General features: G+C 48.8%; 6 protein-coding genes across 6 annotated transcripts; 4 read left to right on the plus strand and 2 right to left on the minus strand.

Moving 5' to 3' along the window:
* Positions 1-273: 273 nt before the first annotated feature.
* UA08_04069 (hypothetical protein) lies at positions 274-1,173 on the plus strand (the record flags this gene model as incomplete). Its single annotated transcript, XM_020266352.1, has 1 exon — positions 274-1,173. The coding sequence occupies one exon, from the start codon at positions 274-276 to the stop codon at positions 1,171-1,173; it is 900 nt and encodes a 299-aa protein (XP_020120678.1).
* Positions 1,174-2,246: 1,073 nt separating this feature from the next.
* Positions 2,247-4,748, plus strand: UA08_04070 (hypothetical protein; the record flags this gene model as incomplete). The annotated part of the gene is made up of 7 exons (XM_020266353.1): positions 2,247-2,459; positions 2,528-2,650; positions 2,711-2,739; positions 2,810-2,840; positions 2,910-2,967; positions 3,045-3,390; positions 3,818-4,748. 7 exons carry the CDS (start codon positions 2,247-2,249, stop codon positions 4,746-4,748), a joined length of 1,731 nt encoding a protein of 576 aa, XP_020120679.1.
* A 281-nt stretch (positions 4,749-5,029) lies between these two features.
* UA08_04071 (hypothetical protein) lies at positions 5,030-6,189 on the minus strand (the record flags this gene model as incomplete). The annotated part of the gene is made up of 3 exons (XM_020266354.1): positions 5,030-5,128; positions 5,193-6,034; positions 6,090-6,189. 3 exons carry the CDS (start codon positions 6,187-6,189, stop codon positions 5,030-5,032), a joined length of 1,041 nt encoding a protein of 346 aa, XP_020120419.1.
* Positions 6,190-7,581: 1,392 nt separating this feature from the next.
* On the plus strand, positions 7,582-8,991 carry UA08_04072 (hypothetical protein; the record flags this gene model as incomplete). Its single annotated transcript, XM_020266355.1, has 4 exons — positions 7,582-7,767; positions 7,841-8,057; positions 8,121-8,627; positions 8,693-8,991. 4 exons carry the CDS (start codon positions 7,582-7,584, stop codon positions 8,989-8,991), a joined length of 1,209 nt encoding a protein of 402 aa, XP_020120418.1.
* A 598-nt stretch (positions 8,992-9,589) lies between these two features.
* On the plus strand, positions 9,590-11,259 carry UA08_04073 (hypothetical protein; the record flags this gene model as incomplete). Its single annotated transcript, XM_020266356.1, has 6 exons — positions 9,590-9,760; positions 9,907-10,035; positions 10,094-10,112; positions 10,214-10,393; positions 10,476-10,623; positions 10,689-11,259. The coding sequence occupies 6 exons, from the start codon at positions 9,590-9,592 to the stop codon at positions 11,257-11,259; spliced, it is 1,218 nt and encodes a 405-aa protein (XP_020120417.1).
* Positions 11,260-11,917: 658 nt separating this feature from the next.
* UA08_04074 (hypothetical protein) lies at positions 11,918-14,629 on the minus strand (the record flags this gene model as incomplete). Its single annotated transcript, XM_020266357.1, has 5 exons — positions 11,918-12,571; positions 12,624-12,754; positions 12,818-13,826; positions 13,884-14,280; positions 14,352-14,629. The coding sequence occupies 5 exons, from the start codon at positions 14,627-14,629 to the stop codon at positions 11,918-11,920; spliced, it is 2,469 nt and encodes an 822-aa protein (XP_020120416.1).
* Positions 14,630-15,857: the final 1,228 nt, after the last annotated feature.

The following is a 15,857-nucleotide window of genomic DNA, read 5'->3' on the forward strand; positions in this document are numbered from 1 at the left end:
TCACTTTATCCCTTCGTTATCTTTGAGGCATCCGTATATTGATTGATTGATTGACTGATTCGTCCCCCTTGGCCGTTCGTTGTTGTCAAGCCGTTCGCTCCCGAGTCATTCACGCAATCACCAGCCATTGTCTGGCAGTCCAAAAAAAAAGAGAAAAGAAAAGGAAAGAAATCTCATCTCAGACAATCCTACCTCTTCGACTCTATTCGCGAGAGGTAGTAACTGCATCGAAAGTCGTCGTGAGATAAGAAAAGCAAAGGGGGGCAAGACGACATGCGTTCATCATTGTTGTTGGCTGGTATCTACCTGCTCGCTGCCACCGTCTCCGGTGCAGTAGAGCCTGAGAAGAGGGACGATGTCAGTGGTTTGAGCGATGTGCTTTCTGCTTCGCCGACAGCCGCTACAACGGCTGCTGCTTCTGCCACCGATAGCGCTCCATCTTCCTCGAGTTCCCAGTCAGAGCAGACCACCGCTGCTGCCACAACTTCTGCGGATCCAACTCCCTCAACCAGTGAAGCTCCAACATCCACCATATCAACCTCTTCATCCTCCTCCTCCTCCTCCTCCTCCTCTTCGTCCTCTACTACGTCTTCCACTTCGGAAAGATCGACATCAACTTCGACCACGTCTTCATCGTCGTTGTCCTCTACTTCGACGTCAGAAGCCCCCACTTCTACATCAGATACTGCACAAACCCACCGCAGCACGACATCTGAACCGACGTCGACTACCAGTTCTCAATCCACTTCCACCAGTCAGTCGGAAATTCTAATTACCACCACGGCAACCATCAGTGGCACTGTAGTGGCACAAACTTTGACCTCCAGCGCAACCTCATCTTCTGCATCTAGCACTTCGTCCCCTGGTCTCAGTTCCGGCTCTTCAAACTCTAGCACTGGACTGAGCAAGAGTGCAAAGAACACCATCATCGGTGTTGTTGTCGGTGTGGGCGGTGCAATTCTCCTTGCCGGTGTTGCTTTTGTGGCATGGAGGGTTTGGGGACGCAACCGACACACTGACAATGACGAGGACGACCTGATGAATGCCGGCACTGCTGTTGGTTCCAATCTTCGTGAAAAGGCTCCTAGCCCAGCTTCTAGCGGCACTCCATTCCGGTCTACTCTCGACCAATACCACAATCCTGGACCGGTCAACGCTGCTTCTAATTTTTAAACCAAGATGACGGCATACGTTCTGTATTGCTGGTGGTTACCCGAGCGTCATCTCGATTATCTTTTTTTTTTTCAGATCTCTTCGTGTTGAAAGTCTTTATCTGTGTGTGTGTTTTTTTTTGGGCGGCGTTTCAGAGAAAGCCTCGACGGAAGATGTTGCTCCATGGGACCTTCCCCTTCCGAATCCTTTAACGCATTCATTCTTTTGAAACTTCATAGAACGTTTACACAGCGTTGGCGAGCTCTCTGCCATAATTTCGACATTGCTGCTTTTTTCTCATCTACTACGACACTCCTTACGATTGCGAAGTCTCCAGGACAATACGTTGATAGCCATTTCCGATCGAGTTGCCATTCTTGCAAATTTATTGAATACCCGATCTTCTCTTTACTGTCGTCTCTTTAAAAAGCTTGGAATCTCTTGCCTTAAATCACCAGGGCCCTTGTACATGCATGTGCTTGTACGTACTGGATTTCAGGCGGTCGCGATATTGTCTTGTCTACCGAGGGCGGCCAACCTATTGTTTTGTATCATATATTTTAATTATGCAATTATCGTTTTTATAGCTACAGGTATAATTGTAGTCAGTATGCAGAGATAACTATTCAAATAGTGGCCTGAGGCCGATGGCAGCCTACCATCCAAGGTAGCCAATCACCGAGCCGGGCCGCCCATCAACCGGACAACATCAAACAACTGTGAAACTGCGCGCTTAGGAGACAACCAACCAGTATGTCAGAACGCATATTTCTCTGTCAGCGAATGTACGAGCTATGAGGCACTTGACACTTTGCATAATCACATCTATAATTGCCCTGAAGTTTCGGCACCAATCCGCTCTCCTCCCAAGGTCTCCCTTTTGATTGAGGCTTTTGAAAAAGAACGCTATGTTTTGCCAGTGCCAGGACGTCTTATGGCTTTAATTTCATTTTTAATCTCTCATATAACTGATAGGGATCCCTTTTGTTCTCTTCTCCATAATACATACTACGTAGGAGATGCAATCAATGAATGACGGAATTTCATTCAATGAATGAATTGATTTGCCAGATACATCTAGAGTCGACCGCGATATGGCACGACAGCAAAGCATAGCGAGAGATGGGAGGCGGGGAATTATAGCCCGTTTGTGGCTATCGTCGTCGTCTTCATTTACTCTGCTCTGGCTATTAGTGGCATTGCTATTCTCTCGAGAGACGTTAGCGACATCACCAGCCGGAGATGATATCAGGGCATCAGTGACAGAAGAGCTTGAGAAACGAGTGGAAGTTGGTAATAATTACGAGGTTTGTTCAGTTGTCTGGTCAATTTAGATGTTCTCACTTGAATGCTGACAGCGATGATATTCATTCAGTGTACAACAGCCCTAACGGCGACGGCAACAATGGCAACGACAAATGTTATAGGGACTCAGGCACCGCCTATTACTTTGACGGGCAATTCTGCGAGGCCTTTCAGCGTGGAAAATGATACATTTGTAAGTATGGCCAAAGCAACTTGTTCGTTCTTTTTGCTAACTCTTCATGTTCTACTGCAGACTAGTCTTGCCTCGGCGAAGCAACGAAGGTGTGTATGACGATGGTTTTGGATTTTGGCCACCTTTGAGCTGGTTGGTGACATTCTTTGTTTGCTGCAGTTGCAGCGATCAATTTAATGCGTGTCAGTTGGTAAGTGGGAGTCCTGATCTGGCTAAATGTCCCTTTTCGAGATGTTCACATGTTAATCGTGCAAAACAGATGGCGAACGACGATACGACTGCCGGCTTTACTGTTTCTGAGTGTCAAAATCAGCAGAGTGCGTTGATTCCGCTGTTACCATCTTTCTGCTGGGCTTACTTGAAGGCTAATCTGGAGAAAAACATTGCATTGTAGATGCGTGCTTGAATGACGATGCCGTGCAGGTCTCCAGCTCATCTACCTCGACAACAGAACAAACAGCAACAATTAATACTACCACTAGTACTACGACTTCAGTCCCGCCTGCTTCAACATCCTCAACCTCGACATTGCAATTTACTTCGACAACTTCCAGTTCTTCTACCACTATCACCAACACCAACGAGTTATCTTCCATGTTGACAGCAGCTACGGCAGAGACAGCGACAGAGGAAGCTACAATCACAACGACAGCCGCTCCTTTGACAGCAAGCGCAGCTTTAACATCCAGTAGCACGACTCAGCCGTATGCCGTCCAGCAAACGACCATTACGCAGGACCAGTATATTCTGATTTGTGATCTATGAAGGATCTGGACGAGCCAGGAGAGTTATTTGATTGCATATAAATAAAGTTTTGTTGGCCAGCCTATACTATGGAGATGTACTACCATATGTTACATTTTACACCGCACACTTCATATTCTTTAAGATCGAAAGCCTGAATACTGGATGTTGAGTTTAAGTAGACTGATATGGCTGCCTGGGTGCCTTAAGTGCCAAGCCAAGCTTTCTGGTGGCGGGTGCCAAGGCGCATATCTTATCAACGCGTTCTCCTGGACGCGATCTCTGCGCATGCAATTGCAATCCCGGTGGCTGTACATACTCCGTCCAACACAGGTCGCTTATTTAAATCCTGTGTTTCTCCTTTGAACTGATGGGCAATCCAAATACTGACTCTGCCTCAGCTAACAACTGCCTGCTCTCAAGTCCCACCATCCTAGCACAAGCATCAGCTGCAGCTTCGACGCCGTCACCAAACCGCAACACATTCGATCAATCGCCATCATCAGAGAAAATGATTGAAATCCTCCCTCAGCAACCTGTTCAACTGCAGTATCTTGCTCATCAACAACAGCAGAGCATGCTTTGTCGGCATTCAGCCGGTCTATTCCAGTACCACACGCCAGCCTCCCCTTCGCCGCTCGGATTACGCAATGCCAACATTTTTCCCACGACGACAATGAGTGGGCGCGAAACAGCAGAAAATGATAAGAACGACAATATCAAGTTTGGAGGATCTTCTCCAGACCAGGAGAATACTTCTCCGTCTTTCAGCCGCAACATCTTCTCCTTTTCCCCGACAAATAGTAATAATACTGTCGTCACCCCACCGCCAAAACAGTCAACATACGAAGCACGATTCAGAAATTCGGGCGGATCCAAGAATCCATTTACAAAGATATTCGGCTCTTCGTCCTCCCCCTCTCCTAGCGGTGGCAGTGCCACAAAACACCGGCAGCTCTTCCTCAACAAAGTGAAACAAAACCGCGACAATGCGCGCTTCGGTTCGCGCGGCGAAACGCTTATGATGATGGAATATCATTCCGAGCAGCAGAATTGGGATGCGCAAATGCGGCAGAAGGCAGATACTATCTATCAGCAGAATCATCTTCTGGAGGAGCATGAAGACGGGGACGAGGACGAAGACGATGATAATAATGATGATAATGAGCAGTCTGCGCTGGAGCAATTCCTAATGCAGGAAGAAGAACCATATATGGACACAACGTTGATGTCACCAGCATCAACGAAAAGTATGCGAAGTGATAGAGCATCATTTTGCGGTGATGATGGTGATTATGATGATATTTTCATGGAGCTTGTTGATGAATCCGGGGATACTACAATGTCGTGTTGAAGGTCTTTGATATTTCAACTTGTTGATATATTGATTCTTCTTTTTTGTTTCTTGTCTATGCTTCTTTTCTATCTGTGAGACTAACCGGGGTATCGTGTAAAAGGGCATTGTCGTTCTATGTACATAAACACTGCAGTCCTAATCCATGACTGAAGCTGTGGCTATAGCGCAACAACGGAATACAATAAATTAATCGCCGTCAATCATTTCCATTTCAATTTCCAATGCTCATGTGAGATCAAAAAAAGATATATCGATCCTATGTTAAGGAAGTGGTTTTTTTATTGTTGCGCGCATTCGGGCGGCATCTTTGCATCGGGTTCATCGGCAAACGCAGGCTTGGGGACTATCCCCTCGGGAATAGCGCCAGCGGCTTCCATCTGTTGCAGTAGAGTCAGCTGAAACCGTTTCCATTCCCTCAAATGGAGAGTGAAATAATAGTACCTGCTGCATATGATCCCAAATATATGCAAGACATTCCGGGTCCTTATCCGAATAACCTTCCTCATCAAACTTCTCCATAATCTCCCTCACTATGCGAGCCTGGTTCTCGTATCGCGCAAAGTCCTCCGGTGGCACTTTGCCTTTATTCTCCTTCAGCCAGGGTCCATACTTTTCATTATAGTCCTTCATAGGCTCGTATAGCATTTCCTTGTTGGAGATATCGTGGACGATAGAATTGAGCATGGTTTCGAGTTGGTTGGGGTCGGATTCGGAGTTGAGTAATTTCATGAGATTTTCTAACATTTCGGCCGATTGATCATCTGATTCCATGCCGGATGCTGCCGCTGTAGCCGTGGCCTTGTCGCCGGACTCTTGCATTCGCTTAAGCGTCTTTTGGATAGTATCTTGGAATGTGTCTCCTTCCCCGCCTGCTGCAGCAGTGGCTTGCTCGGTGCCTACAGTAGAACTGCCGGTACCTTCTTTTTTCTCCGCATCACCTGCCGAATCAATGAGAGATTTGAAAAGACTCTCCATCGAGAGCCCTTGATCCTGGAACTCCTTTGAGAGAGCTTCAAACTCTTTCTCCATATCAACCGGCAAATCTCCCCCCGCATTGGGTATGTCCGATGCCTTTCCTTTACCGCTACTGTCGCCACCGCCCAGTAAATTGGCCATCATGTCTGCTTCTAACTGCTTCATAAACTCTTCGTCAATCCCATTTGTGTCTAATGTAGCTGCTTGCGGGGTATCTGGGGTGTGGGTGGCGGTAGGCTTTGAGGAATCAGCAACGGCTATGGTTTCGGAAGTGGCTTGCTTCGGTTTATTGAAATCGTCTAGTACGTCTGTATTCCCAAAATGAGCCACGAGAAGTCAACATTATTTAGGGAGGAAGCCTACCATCCAGATCTTCAAAGTCCGAGTCTTCTTCCTCCTTGTCGGCCGCCGTGTGCTTTACTTGCTCGTCGGCTTTCTCGCTGGCTTTTTCCGCGGATGCCATGGTGGTGTGTTTCCTGTCCTGCTGATGTATATTTTATGTCTCTATGGCAATTGCAACGAGGCTCTGTGGGTTGTTTATAAGGTGTAGGTGAGAACAGGCGAGGTCAAACGCAGCCGAGGCTTGCATTGATTTGATTCTCTCCCATGCGGGGAACAGTCTCCACCACGATTGTGGAAGGAACTACCAGCGTAAATGATATTTGCTTGTGTTCCACGATATTGTAGCGCATTTCACTCTTGAGATGATACTTGAATGCTTCTATTTGCTATAATGCGGAGAGTAGCTTTTCTTAAGGTAGTTCATGGCTGTTCCCACTCATATCGTCACGTGATCGAAAGCCAGGAACTAGGAAGGCTTGTCTATTATATTATATACAGTTCAGGCATAAGTACTCGTACACGTACGAAGGGCGTAATTACAGGCGCAAGCTGTAATTTACAGGCGGAAAAACGGTACGCATACGCAGCCAAGCAACTACGGCGGTTGGGCCCCAGGCTGGCGCGGCGCGTGACCAGCGAATGCGGCATAGCGCGTCCTCAATCCCAACAGGGAAATCCGGAGAGACCAGCTCTAGCCTCTTCACGATGGATCACCAGAGAGGTCGAAGGGGCTAGCACCCATGCAGTTAAGCAGCCCCTGTCAGCCACTGAAAAACGAGATCGGTTGACGTGCGCGGTGCAACTACCTGAAATCCCCCACCGAGCGGAGGTCGCCGAGGAGAAAGCAGAGAAAACTGAAAAACTGCGAAAAGTCAGACAACTCCGCGCTCGCGCAAGGACAAGGGCAAGGGCAAAGAACAGGATTGCAAGGAAAGGACAAGGCGACGGAGAAGAATTCATGCTCGCACAATTACCTTATACAAACACAACTTGCGTAGTAGCAGTCATACTACGACGACGTTGGTTCGGGAGGAAAAGTGGTGCTCCGCTACGGTCCATGAAAACGTGTCGAGGGAAGCGGAGGTTACAGTGCATTGTCATTGGAGCTTGGCCCAATGTGCTTCCAGGGCTGAGCAGGGAAAAAAAAAAACGTAGAAGGGCAAGTCTTTTTTTTTTTCTCTTAGCCAATATTTTTACCTCACATTTTCCCGTCTCTTCTCTCCAGTGCAAGTCTGTATCAATCTTCTCTCGAGTCGCCTTTTTATCACGCAATTTTGCTTATGTCAAAGTAATCTATCTCTGCCTGCGACCACAGCCGCCCAGCCGCGCGTGTCCAGCGTCTACAGCCGCCCGACCCCTCCTTCCCTGTCGTGCCTTTTCCCGGCCACCCGCCGCTGGTGGTCTTGTTATCATTACATTTGACTTTTTCCCAATAAGCTATCATCTTCAAACCCCCCCCCCCGCGCCATTGATCCAGGGGTAGGTCTCCCCTTGTCTGGCGGCGCCTATTGCCATGGTCTCAACGGCCGAGGCTGGGCCTATGCATGACAATGACGTTTCCATGGACGCCATCATCCCCAAGACCGAACCGACACAGGACGGAAATGTCTCCATAAGCTCCTCCGTGTCGACTCCCGAACCCGAGGAACAGAATCAGGATGTTGCGCAGACGCAGAAGAGGAAGGGAGGAAGGAAACCCGTATGTCTATTTTCGAACATTGCCTTCCCCCCCTCCGGGTCCTGGTCCTAACACCCACTGCTACAATTTACAGATTTACGCCACGTCCGAAGAGCGCAAGCAGAGGAATCGCCAGGCGCAAGCAGCCTTTCGAGAGCGAAGGACCGAGTACATCAAACAGCTGGAGTCTACCATCAAGCGGAATGAAGAATCTCTACAGTCGTTGCAACAGAGCCATCGGAGCGCCGCCGACGAATGCCTGATGCTGCGCTACAAGAACTCGCTCCTCGAGAGGATTCTTATGGAAAAGGGTTGGTGAACTGTCTACATTGTCGAGTCAAGGAAACGGGACTGACGCGTTCCCATGATTATAGGCATTGATGTCCAGGCAGAGCTGCGCCTCAAAACCGGCAGCAACTCTACAACCATCCCTTCGATGAAGTCTAATGCAGCCAAGCAGCCGTTGCCTCTCGAACGTGCTGCTCTCAGTAGAACTTCAACGCAGCGACGACAAGCCTCGGGCGCCATCGCCCCCAAATCAGACCTGTCTCACCAACGAGACGGCGCATACAGTACCTCCTCACCACAACCTCAACCTACTCCATCGTCCCACGTGTCGTCTCCGTCAACAGGGAGATCACCTGGCTTCGCCTTGCAAGGTGCAATGTCTCCGAAGGGATCCGAGTTCCGACAACGCAACCAGCCTCCTTTGCTCCCACATCCGAGGGATTTCACCCAACACAGCCCGCTAGGAGTGGGTCAAATGAGGTCTATGGATTCCTATGCTTCCGCGACGCAGTCTATGATGTCCGGAGGTGCTATGACACCTCATTTACAATCTTACTATTCCGCACCTTTCCAAAAACGTTATGATCAGCTCGGTAAGCCAACCTTCGCAGACGGCAATGTATGGGACGGTTCTAGTCTGACTTGAAAACATCAATAGAGCAAGAGTATGATGCTCAGGCTGATATGCTCGACGATGCTGATAATGCAGAAAATGGCTCGGAAGCCAATGCCTACGTCACCGACTTCAGTCGACCACCAGTGCCAACAGGACAGGGACGCGTGGGCTTGCCCGGTGTATCATCTATACAGGCGGATGGCGACCAGGGGATGTATAATACCGGCAGTTCTCTTTTCAGTCAATTTGAGCCCGTGCTAGACAGCGACACGTTCGGACTGAGTGCCAGCATGCATTTTCAGACGCCCTTCAGCTACGAACAAGAAATGCTTCGCCAATAAACTCGGATCCTCGACTACCGCAAGGTATTAAATTTCTTTCTCAATTCATTGTAAATGACTTTTGGATCACCACGGCTCCAGCGTACGACTACAGCATTGGTCTTCACCTCGACGTCGTGATTTTCAACCATTTTATTACTTCTTCTTCTTCTTCTTCTTCTTTTTTATGCTCCCTCGCATCTCTTATTTCTTACTTCCAACTACGAAAAGCGTGCATATGTTATGACAGCGGGAGACCAAAAGTGCTTTTATGGCGTTGGTGCAATTGTGATTCAATGTTGATATCGGGACTTGATTTCATAGGGCAGGCAAGAGCTTGCCCGGAGTGTACACATAAAAATTTCCCCTGTTCATTATCTTATATACCCTGGCAAGATGATATGCATTATCTTTTCTTCCTTTGTTTCTTGCAGTCGGGTTTTGGAGGCTACTGTTCAGGGAGTCACTATGCTGTGTATATTTGCTTGTTATATTATCTCTTTCTACGGGGTTATGGAGAGGTGCTTACGATAGTGGAGTGTATTCAATGCAATCAAGCAAATACTACGTATGATGATGTAGATTGCCGCATTCGGCCTGGTCAAAGCCCTAAGCCCTAATGGCTGACATTTCCGGACAAGTGCGGAACAACAACCCGCCGGCTGGTTGGCTCATGCCATCGCTTAGCGTGGGCCAGCCGGGCGAGTCACCAACTTGCAAGCCCCAAACCACAAATCACAAACCACAAATCCAAACCCAACCACCAAAGCGCCTCTCCACACCCAACCCGGTACGTCTTCTCCTCCCTCGCTCGCTCGCTCGACTCTCTCCCTCTCCTTCTCCCCTCGAGGATTTTCCCTGATTAAACTCCCCCCCAAAAACCAACCTCCCTCCTAATTGCCAATCCAGGAAGGCTGCAATCCTACTGCTCGCTAGGATTCTGCCTTTTCCAGAACCTCCCACCCTCACCCCTCGAATTGTTGCGATAAGAAAAGAAAGGGAAGCCTTCCCCGGAAGGCCATCCTCCGACAAAAGCCAGGCGTCATGACGGACGTCCGGTCAAAGGTGAGCGCTCTCAGTCCTTCATTGTCGCGCAACTCCATGCTAACTAACTATCGTGTAGAATCTGTACGAGCTTCTTGGTACTTTTCTTCCTCCCTCTCCCGCTCAGCCAGCGTATTCCATATCACGATTACATCATCTTCCCATTTCTAACATGTTGCGTTTTGTGTGCGTCCCACAGGGAATGATCCCGAGCTGGACTCTGATAGAGAACCCGAGCCTCCCACCAAGACAATAGACAAGCCAGCTGCGCGCCATGGCAAGCGTGATGCCCCTAGAGAAGCACCTTCAGCTCCCCCTACCGCGCCCCGAGGTGGTGCCCGCGGTGGTCGTGGTGGACGCGGAAACGGCAATGAGGATGGTGAGTGGTCAACAGAAAGGAGAATAATGATCAATGGTGTTATATTACAATATTAGCTGACTCAGGATAATCTTCCACATAGCCTTCCGTGACCGCAACGCCGGCAGCTACAACAACCGCAACCGTCCCGTTGACGAGGTGAAGGAAGCCGGACGTCGCGGTTACCGAGGACGCGACGACCGTGGTGCTCGCACTCGCACTGACCGTCACCCCGTTCGTACCGGTCACACGTATGTGATTCTTGTTGTCTTCTCGATTGTCTTGAGTCACTTCCACTAACCCTTTTTACTCAAAGTGACTCCGACAAGCAAATTGGTCAAGGCTGGGGCGGTAAGAAGGGCGATGCCGAATGGAACGACGAAAAGGCTGGTGAAGCCATCGCCAAGGCCGACGAGAACGAGCCGCAGACCCCTCTCGAAGGAGGCGAGGCTGCTGCTGCCCCCGAGGAGCCAGTTGACAAGTCCAAGTCCTACGCCGATTATCTCGCTGAGCAGGCAGCTGCTAAGCGTGGCGACCTCGGTGTGAAGGAAGCCCGTGCCCCCAACGAAGGAACCAAGGACAAGAAGTGGGAATCCGCCAAGGAATTCAAACGCGACGGTGACGAAGAGAACTATATCAAGCCTCAGGAGGAGAAGGGCAAGCGCGAGAGACAGCGCAAGGAAAAGAACTTCCTCGAAGTCGACATGCGCTTCGTTGAGCAACCCCGTGGCCGCGGCAACGGTCCCCGAGGAGCTGCCCGTGGAGGACGTGGCGGTCGTGGTGGACGCGGTGATGGCCCTGCTCGTGGTGGTCGCGGCGGTGCCGCTGCTGCTGCTCCTGCCGTCAAGGTTGATGAGAAGAACTTCCCCAGCTTGGGTGGTAAATAAAGGATTTTCACTTCCTCTCTTGACTCTTCTCTCTTTTTCTTTTGGATCTCCCAGTCCACAATCTATCCACTTCCCAACTTTCACCCCAGCGGATTGTTCCGACGACCAGCAAAGAAGGAGAGAGAGATTCAGACGGAAAATCTTTTAACAAAAGCCAAAAGATTCAAAATGGAATATTTCGCAATTACGTGAGGTATAAAAATTTTACTTTTTCTTGATACAATAACAACAACAAAACTTACCTCTTATTATTTCTACATGTAAGCTCAGGGAATTGATTAGTTGATTAACACTATTGATTGATTGATTGATTAAATGAAATGAAATGAAATGAACTGAACTGAAATAAAAAACTAAAAAAAGGTGCTGTGAATGAATTGTAATAATGATATAATCCAGCTTGGAAGGAATCGTTGTATCTATCTCAGAGAGATGTGTAGACGCCCGGTCATCGAGTACTTAGCTACCTAGTCGTAACATGAGTAATGATTGTGGATTGTTGCAGTCTACAGTATCAATAATCAGGTAAAGAATATAAAAGAATAGGGATAAAGATAGACACGCCCATGGTTTTGAGGCCTTACATAGAAGTATAGGCAAGCTATGAGGTCACTCATTTCCTCCATACAGACGTAATTATATATGCAAACTGTCCATTTCACTTCTTCAGCTCACCGTTCAAAGACGGCTGCATCATACGATTGAATTCTATGGCCGCTAAAGCTGTGAGTGTGTCTGACTCGGGATCCACGTCGTCCAAAAACGATAGTCCATCCATAGCTTTCCCGCCGCATGCTCGCTGCAGAGCCAAAAAAGCGAAGTGGCCTCCAACCACGGGGCGTGCAATGAAATAGATACCGGGGTAGCCGCCATTGCCCTCGGTCTCGTGCAAGTCGGTAAATGGTCGGTCGGTGTCGGTTTCGTTCACCCATTTGGCTACGGATTCGAGAATCTCGCTGCGTACTTGTTCACTGGCAACGGCCATTGAAAAGAACTCCCAGTCCGTCTTGGTGTATAGGTGACGGCTATCAAGAGGCAAGCCGTATTTCTGTCGTACGTAATGGTACCAGTTCGATTGTTTCTGGTAAATGTGTCGGGGGACAAAGCCCTGTTTTTCGATTGAGAGTGGTATCTGATGTGTTTCGCTACGTCTGCTGTTTGTGCCGTCTAAGTGGAAACACAGTTGTGCGTCCGCATAGATGTTGTACAACGTAGTCCATGAGCCGTACCAGTCATATGCTAGTTTGGCGTGCGAACCATCGCGAGACATGCCGAATTCCTCCCATTTCGTGATGTATTCATCTGCAATGCTCTTTGTTGGCATGTCAATACAGCTCTTTTGTAACGTCGGTTTTGTGACTTACCTTGAAATAAGCAGCATCTGACGCTTCGCCCGCAATATCTGCAATCTGACTCATGGCGTTAATGCCGATAATACCCTTCAGGGCCAGGTTTGTCTGGAGAGCAAGCCATCCTGCAAAGTCGTCGGTGGATACTTCAATGAACAGGGTTAGTATGGACGTTCTTCAAGGAAAAATGCAAAAACTGGAATACTCACATTGGTTCTCTGGTCCGAGTGAGAAGTCTACAAGATAACCAGTCCATTGTTTCCACAATTGATAACTCCTCTGAACCCATTGGCGTGCATGCTTTGCCCCACGGCCTTGTCCACCCCATTTAGAATCTTGCTTATCAATACCAAATTTTGTTTGCAGATTCAAAAGAGAAAGCGGCGCTTCCTCAAACGTGGGTTCCGGGTTTGTGCCACCTTCGGCAGCCCAGGGAGAGATGGAGTATTGGTCATCAGTGTAACGTAGGGAATTTACTAATGCTAGGCCCAAGATGAGTATATTGCCACACTCTTCAACAGGCATGTACTCATCCTTGCCATCTGGATGGCCAGTTGCATTCGGGAAGTGCGTTCCGAGGTCGTGCATAGCGTATGTGTTTGGGTACTGTCCGCTCAACGTGTGTTCAATCAGCGGCTCCAGGAGATACGCCAACCAGCGAGGGCTTGTATAGAGGAAGAATGGGAACGCTGGGTAGATGACATCAATCGTCTGAGTATTGCCATCGGATGATATCTCTTTCAAGAATAGGAGCGGATTCTCCGCGGTACCGGCAAAGCTGGTGGCACCGAGCACCTGGCGAGCAGAAAGCGTAACAATATCCACATAGTCATCAGCACCCGACTTGTACGCATCTATGGCTAACTGAGCTGAATAGTTGGAAGCCAGGGTATTGGCATTTGCGAAATCCGCATGGTGGAATGCTAGGAGGTCATCATTCGTATGAAACCACGATTTCCACAGAGGTCGCATGTAGGTCAACCCCCGTGCAGCGGCATATTGAGCAACGATTTCTTGGGTGTGAGCAATAGTAAACTGGACCGAATCCGTCTTTACATGTGAGTGAGTATTGTTGAGGGTAAAATGCTTAGAAAACGCGAAGACTGGCTCCTCGTCCATGATGGATCGGAAACGACTGTCCACAGCATCTTGCAGGGTACCTGTCTTGGAGAACCGATCTCGCAACACTGCGGATGTTCCAGACTCATGTCGAACATCCTAAGATATTATGATTAGTCAACAATCTGAATACGGCCCGAATAGTAAAGGCCATACCTTGGGCGCAACAAAATGCAGCGTCCCCCACTCAGCTCGGTCCGCGATTTCAGAGACCAACAATTCGTTTTGGCGTGTGAACTCCCATTTCTTTAGTGTGCCGGAGCCGCTTTCAGCTTTGACTTGGTCGAATTTCCAGACAAGTTGCGATCCTCGATCACCGCTCACCCATTGTCCATTAATGTCAACATATACGCTAACATCAGCACTGCCAGTAACAAATACAGTGAGGTATGAGGCTGGGATCGACTGCCGCAGAGTCGATGTTGGCGTAATTGGTGATAAGAAAGACAGGGTAATCTCGATTCCAGAGTCCGATGTAGGAAGGGTGTATGTCAAATTAGTTGTCGAGGCATCGTATGTAGCTCCCTTGTAAGTTGGGTAGTTAACAGTATACCTGCGCAAGACGTACAGTCAGCATGTAAATCCTAGGTGGAAGTATGAATTACAACTGATCTAGTATCATACCCAGCTCTGCCATCCTGCGGCAATGAGTCCTGTGGTCGTCCAAGCAAAGGATATACGGTACCTGTACTAGGTACTTGTGCTAGCAGCGAGAAGCCAATCTCCTCGCCCGTCCAGAAAATAGGCCATTTCGACCACGGAACGTCTCGGGCGTTTGGCAACCAAGCACTAAAGTATGGGTTCCTCACAGTCAGCGGGAGAACAGGCGGCGTAAGACTGGACGCGGCAGAGAGTGCAGCCTGCAGCAGGGGCCCTGCCAGGGCTACGGCCGACCAGCGCATTGGGCAGGATGCGTCCGTCTATGGCGGAAGGATCACGAAAGAAAAGAGACGATGGATCAGAGGGGATTTGGATTGGCTATATACAGAGGCTCGATGGACGTAGGCATTGGCAGGAGGCGGACATGCCAGCGGCTGCGAGTCTGTCGTGCCTGGCAGCAGCCTATGAGGTCATGCGGAACTGCTGATCATTGATTGTGCTTGCCTAAGGCACTAATTAAGTAGCCCACCATCTTCCCCGCAATTTACTAAATCTGTGCACTACGAGGCTGTGCTTCTTGTCACACAGATATGTAGCTCTATTCTCGTGGTTTTGTGCAACTCGCTGAGCACTGGTAGTCCCATTTCTTCGCTGTTGAACGTTGATTGCTTGAAGTCTCAGGCTTGCGCAGAGACAACAGCTGAGCCCGATGCGTACTAGTGCGACGCTGACACGCGCTGTGCACTGATCTGATTGGCTCGGGTGTATCTCCGCATTTTTGTTCCGGCCCGCTCAGCAATTCGGTCTTCTCATTGGTCCGTGTCGATCTCCAATGCTCCGTATCTGATCGATGCATCACTCGCAGCATATGCTTTTATAGATGAGTTCTTGTGTGTAGACAAGATAATATTGCTTTTGTGTACTCTTTTATTCTTGGCTGCCTGATGGAGTAGTTGCACCCTTGGTTGTGGTGCGTCGGAGATGGTGATGTATATCTGAATATATATATATATATATTCGTATTTATGTTGCTGGCCTACACACAAGCGTCTATTCCCACGACAGGAGCGTTGAGCCCACGATATCTCGAAATGTTGCAAAGGATTGTTATTTGGCAACACTATGTGCTCAAAGAGAGACACAGAGGAGTGGAGACCCATCGCACGCAATAGCGTGTAGTGGAGGTTCATACAGAGCCTGGCTAGGTTATTTTACCTAGGTACCCTAGGGACGGGATATCTTAAACCCATTTAGGGCTATGGAATCAGAATTACGCCTAGTACTACTCGCGACACCGTGGGAAGGAAGAGAGAAATTTGACACCGAGAAAAGACTCTAAATGCTGGAGCAGTGCCTAGGAAACGCATCTCGAGCGCGCCCTAAGTCAAAGCAGCACGAAGTGCAACATGGTAATTTACCAAGACATAAGTGCCCATTTGTATAAATAGTGAAGAAACATCACATGAATGCAGCAGCATGATGAGAGGAAAAGCATCAGGTAAAACAGAGCTGAATAATGCTGGCTGGTAA

This window comes from Talaromyces atroroseus (assembly GCF_001907595.1).
Source record: "Talaromyces atroroseus strain IBT 11181 chromosome Unknown scaffold_4, whole genome shotgun sequence".
NCBI lineage: Eukaryota > Fungi > Ascomycota > Eurotiomycetes > Eurotiales > Trichocomaceae > Talaromyces > Talaromyces atroroseus.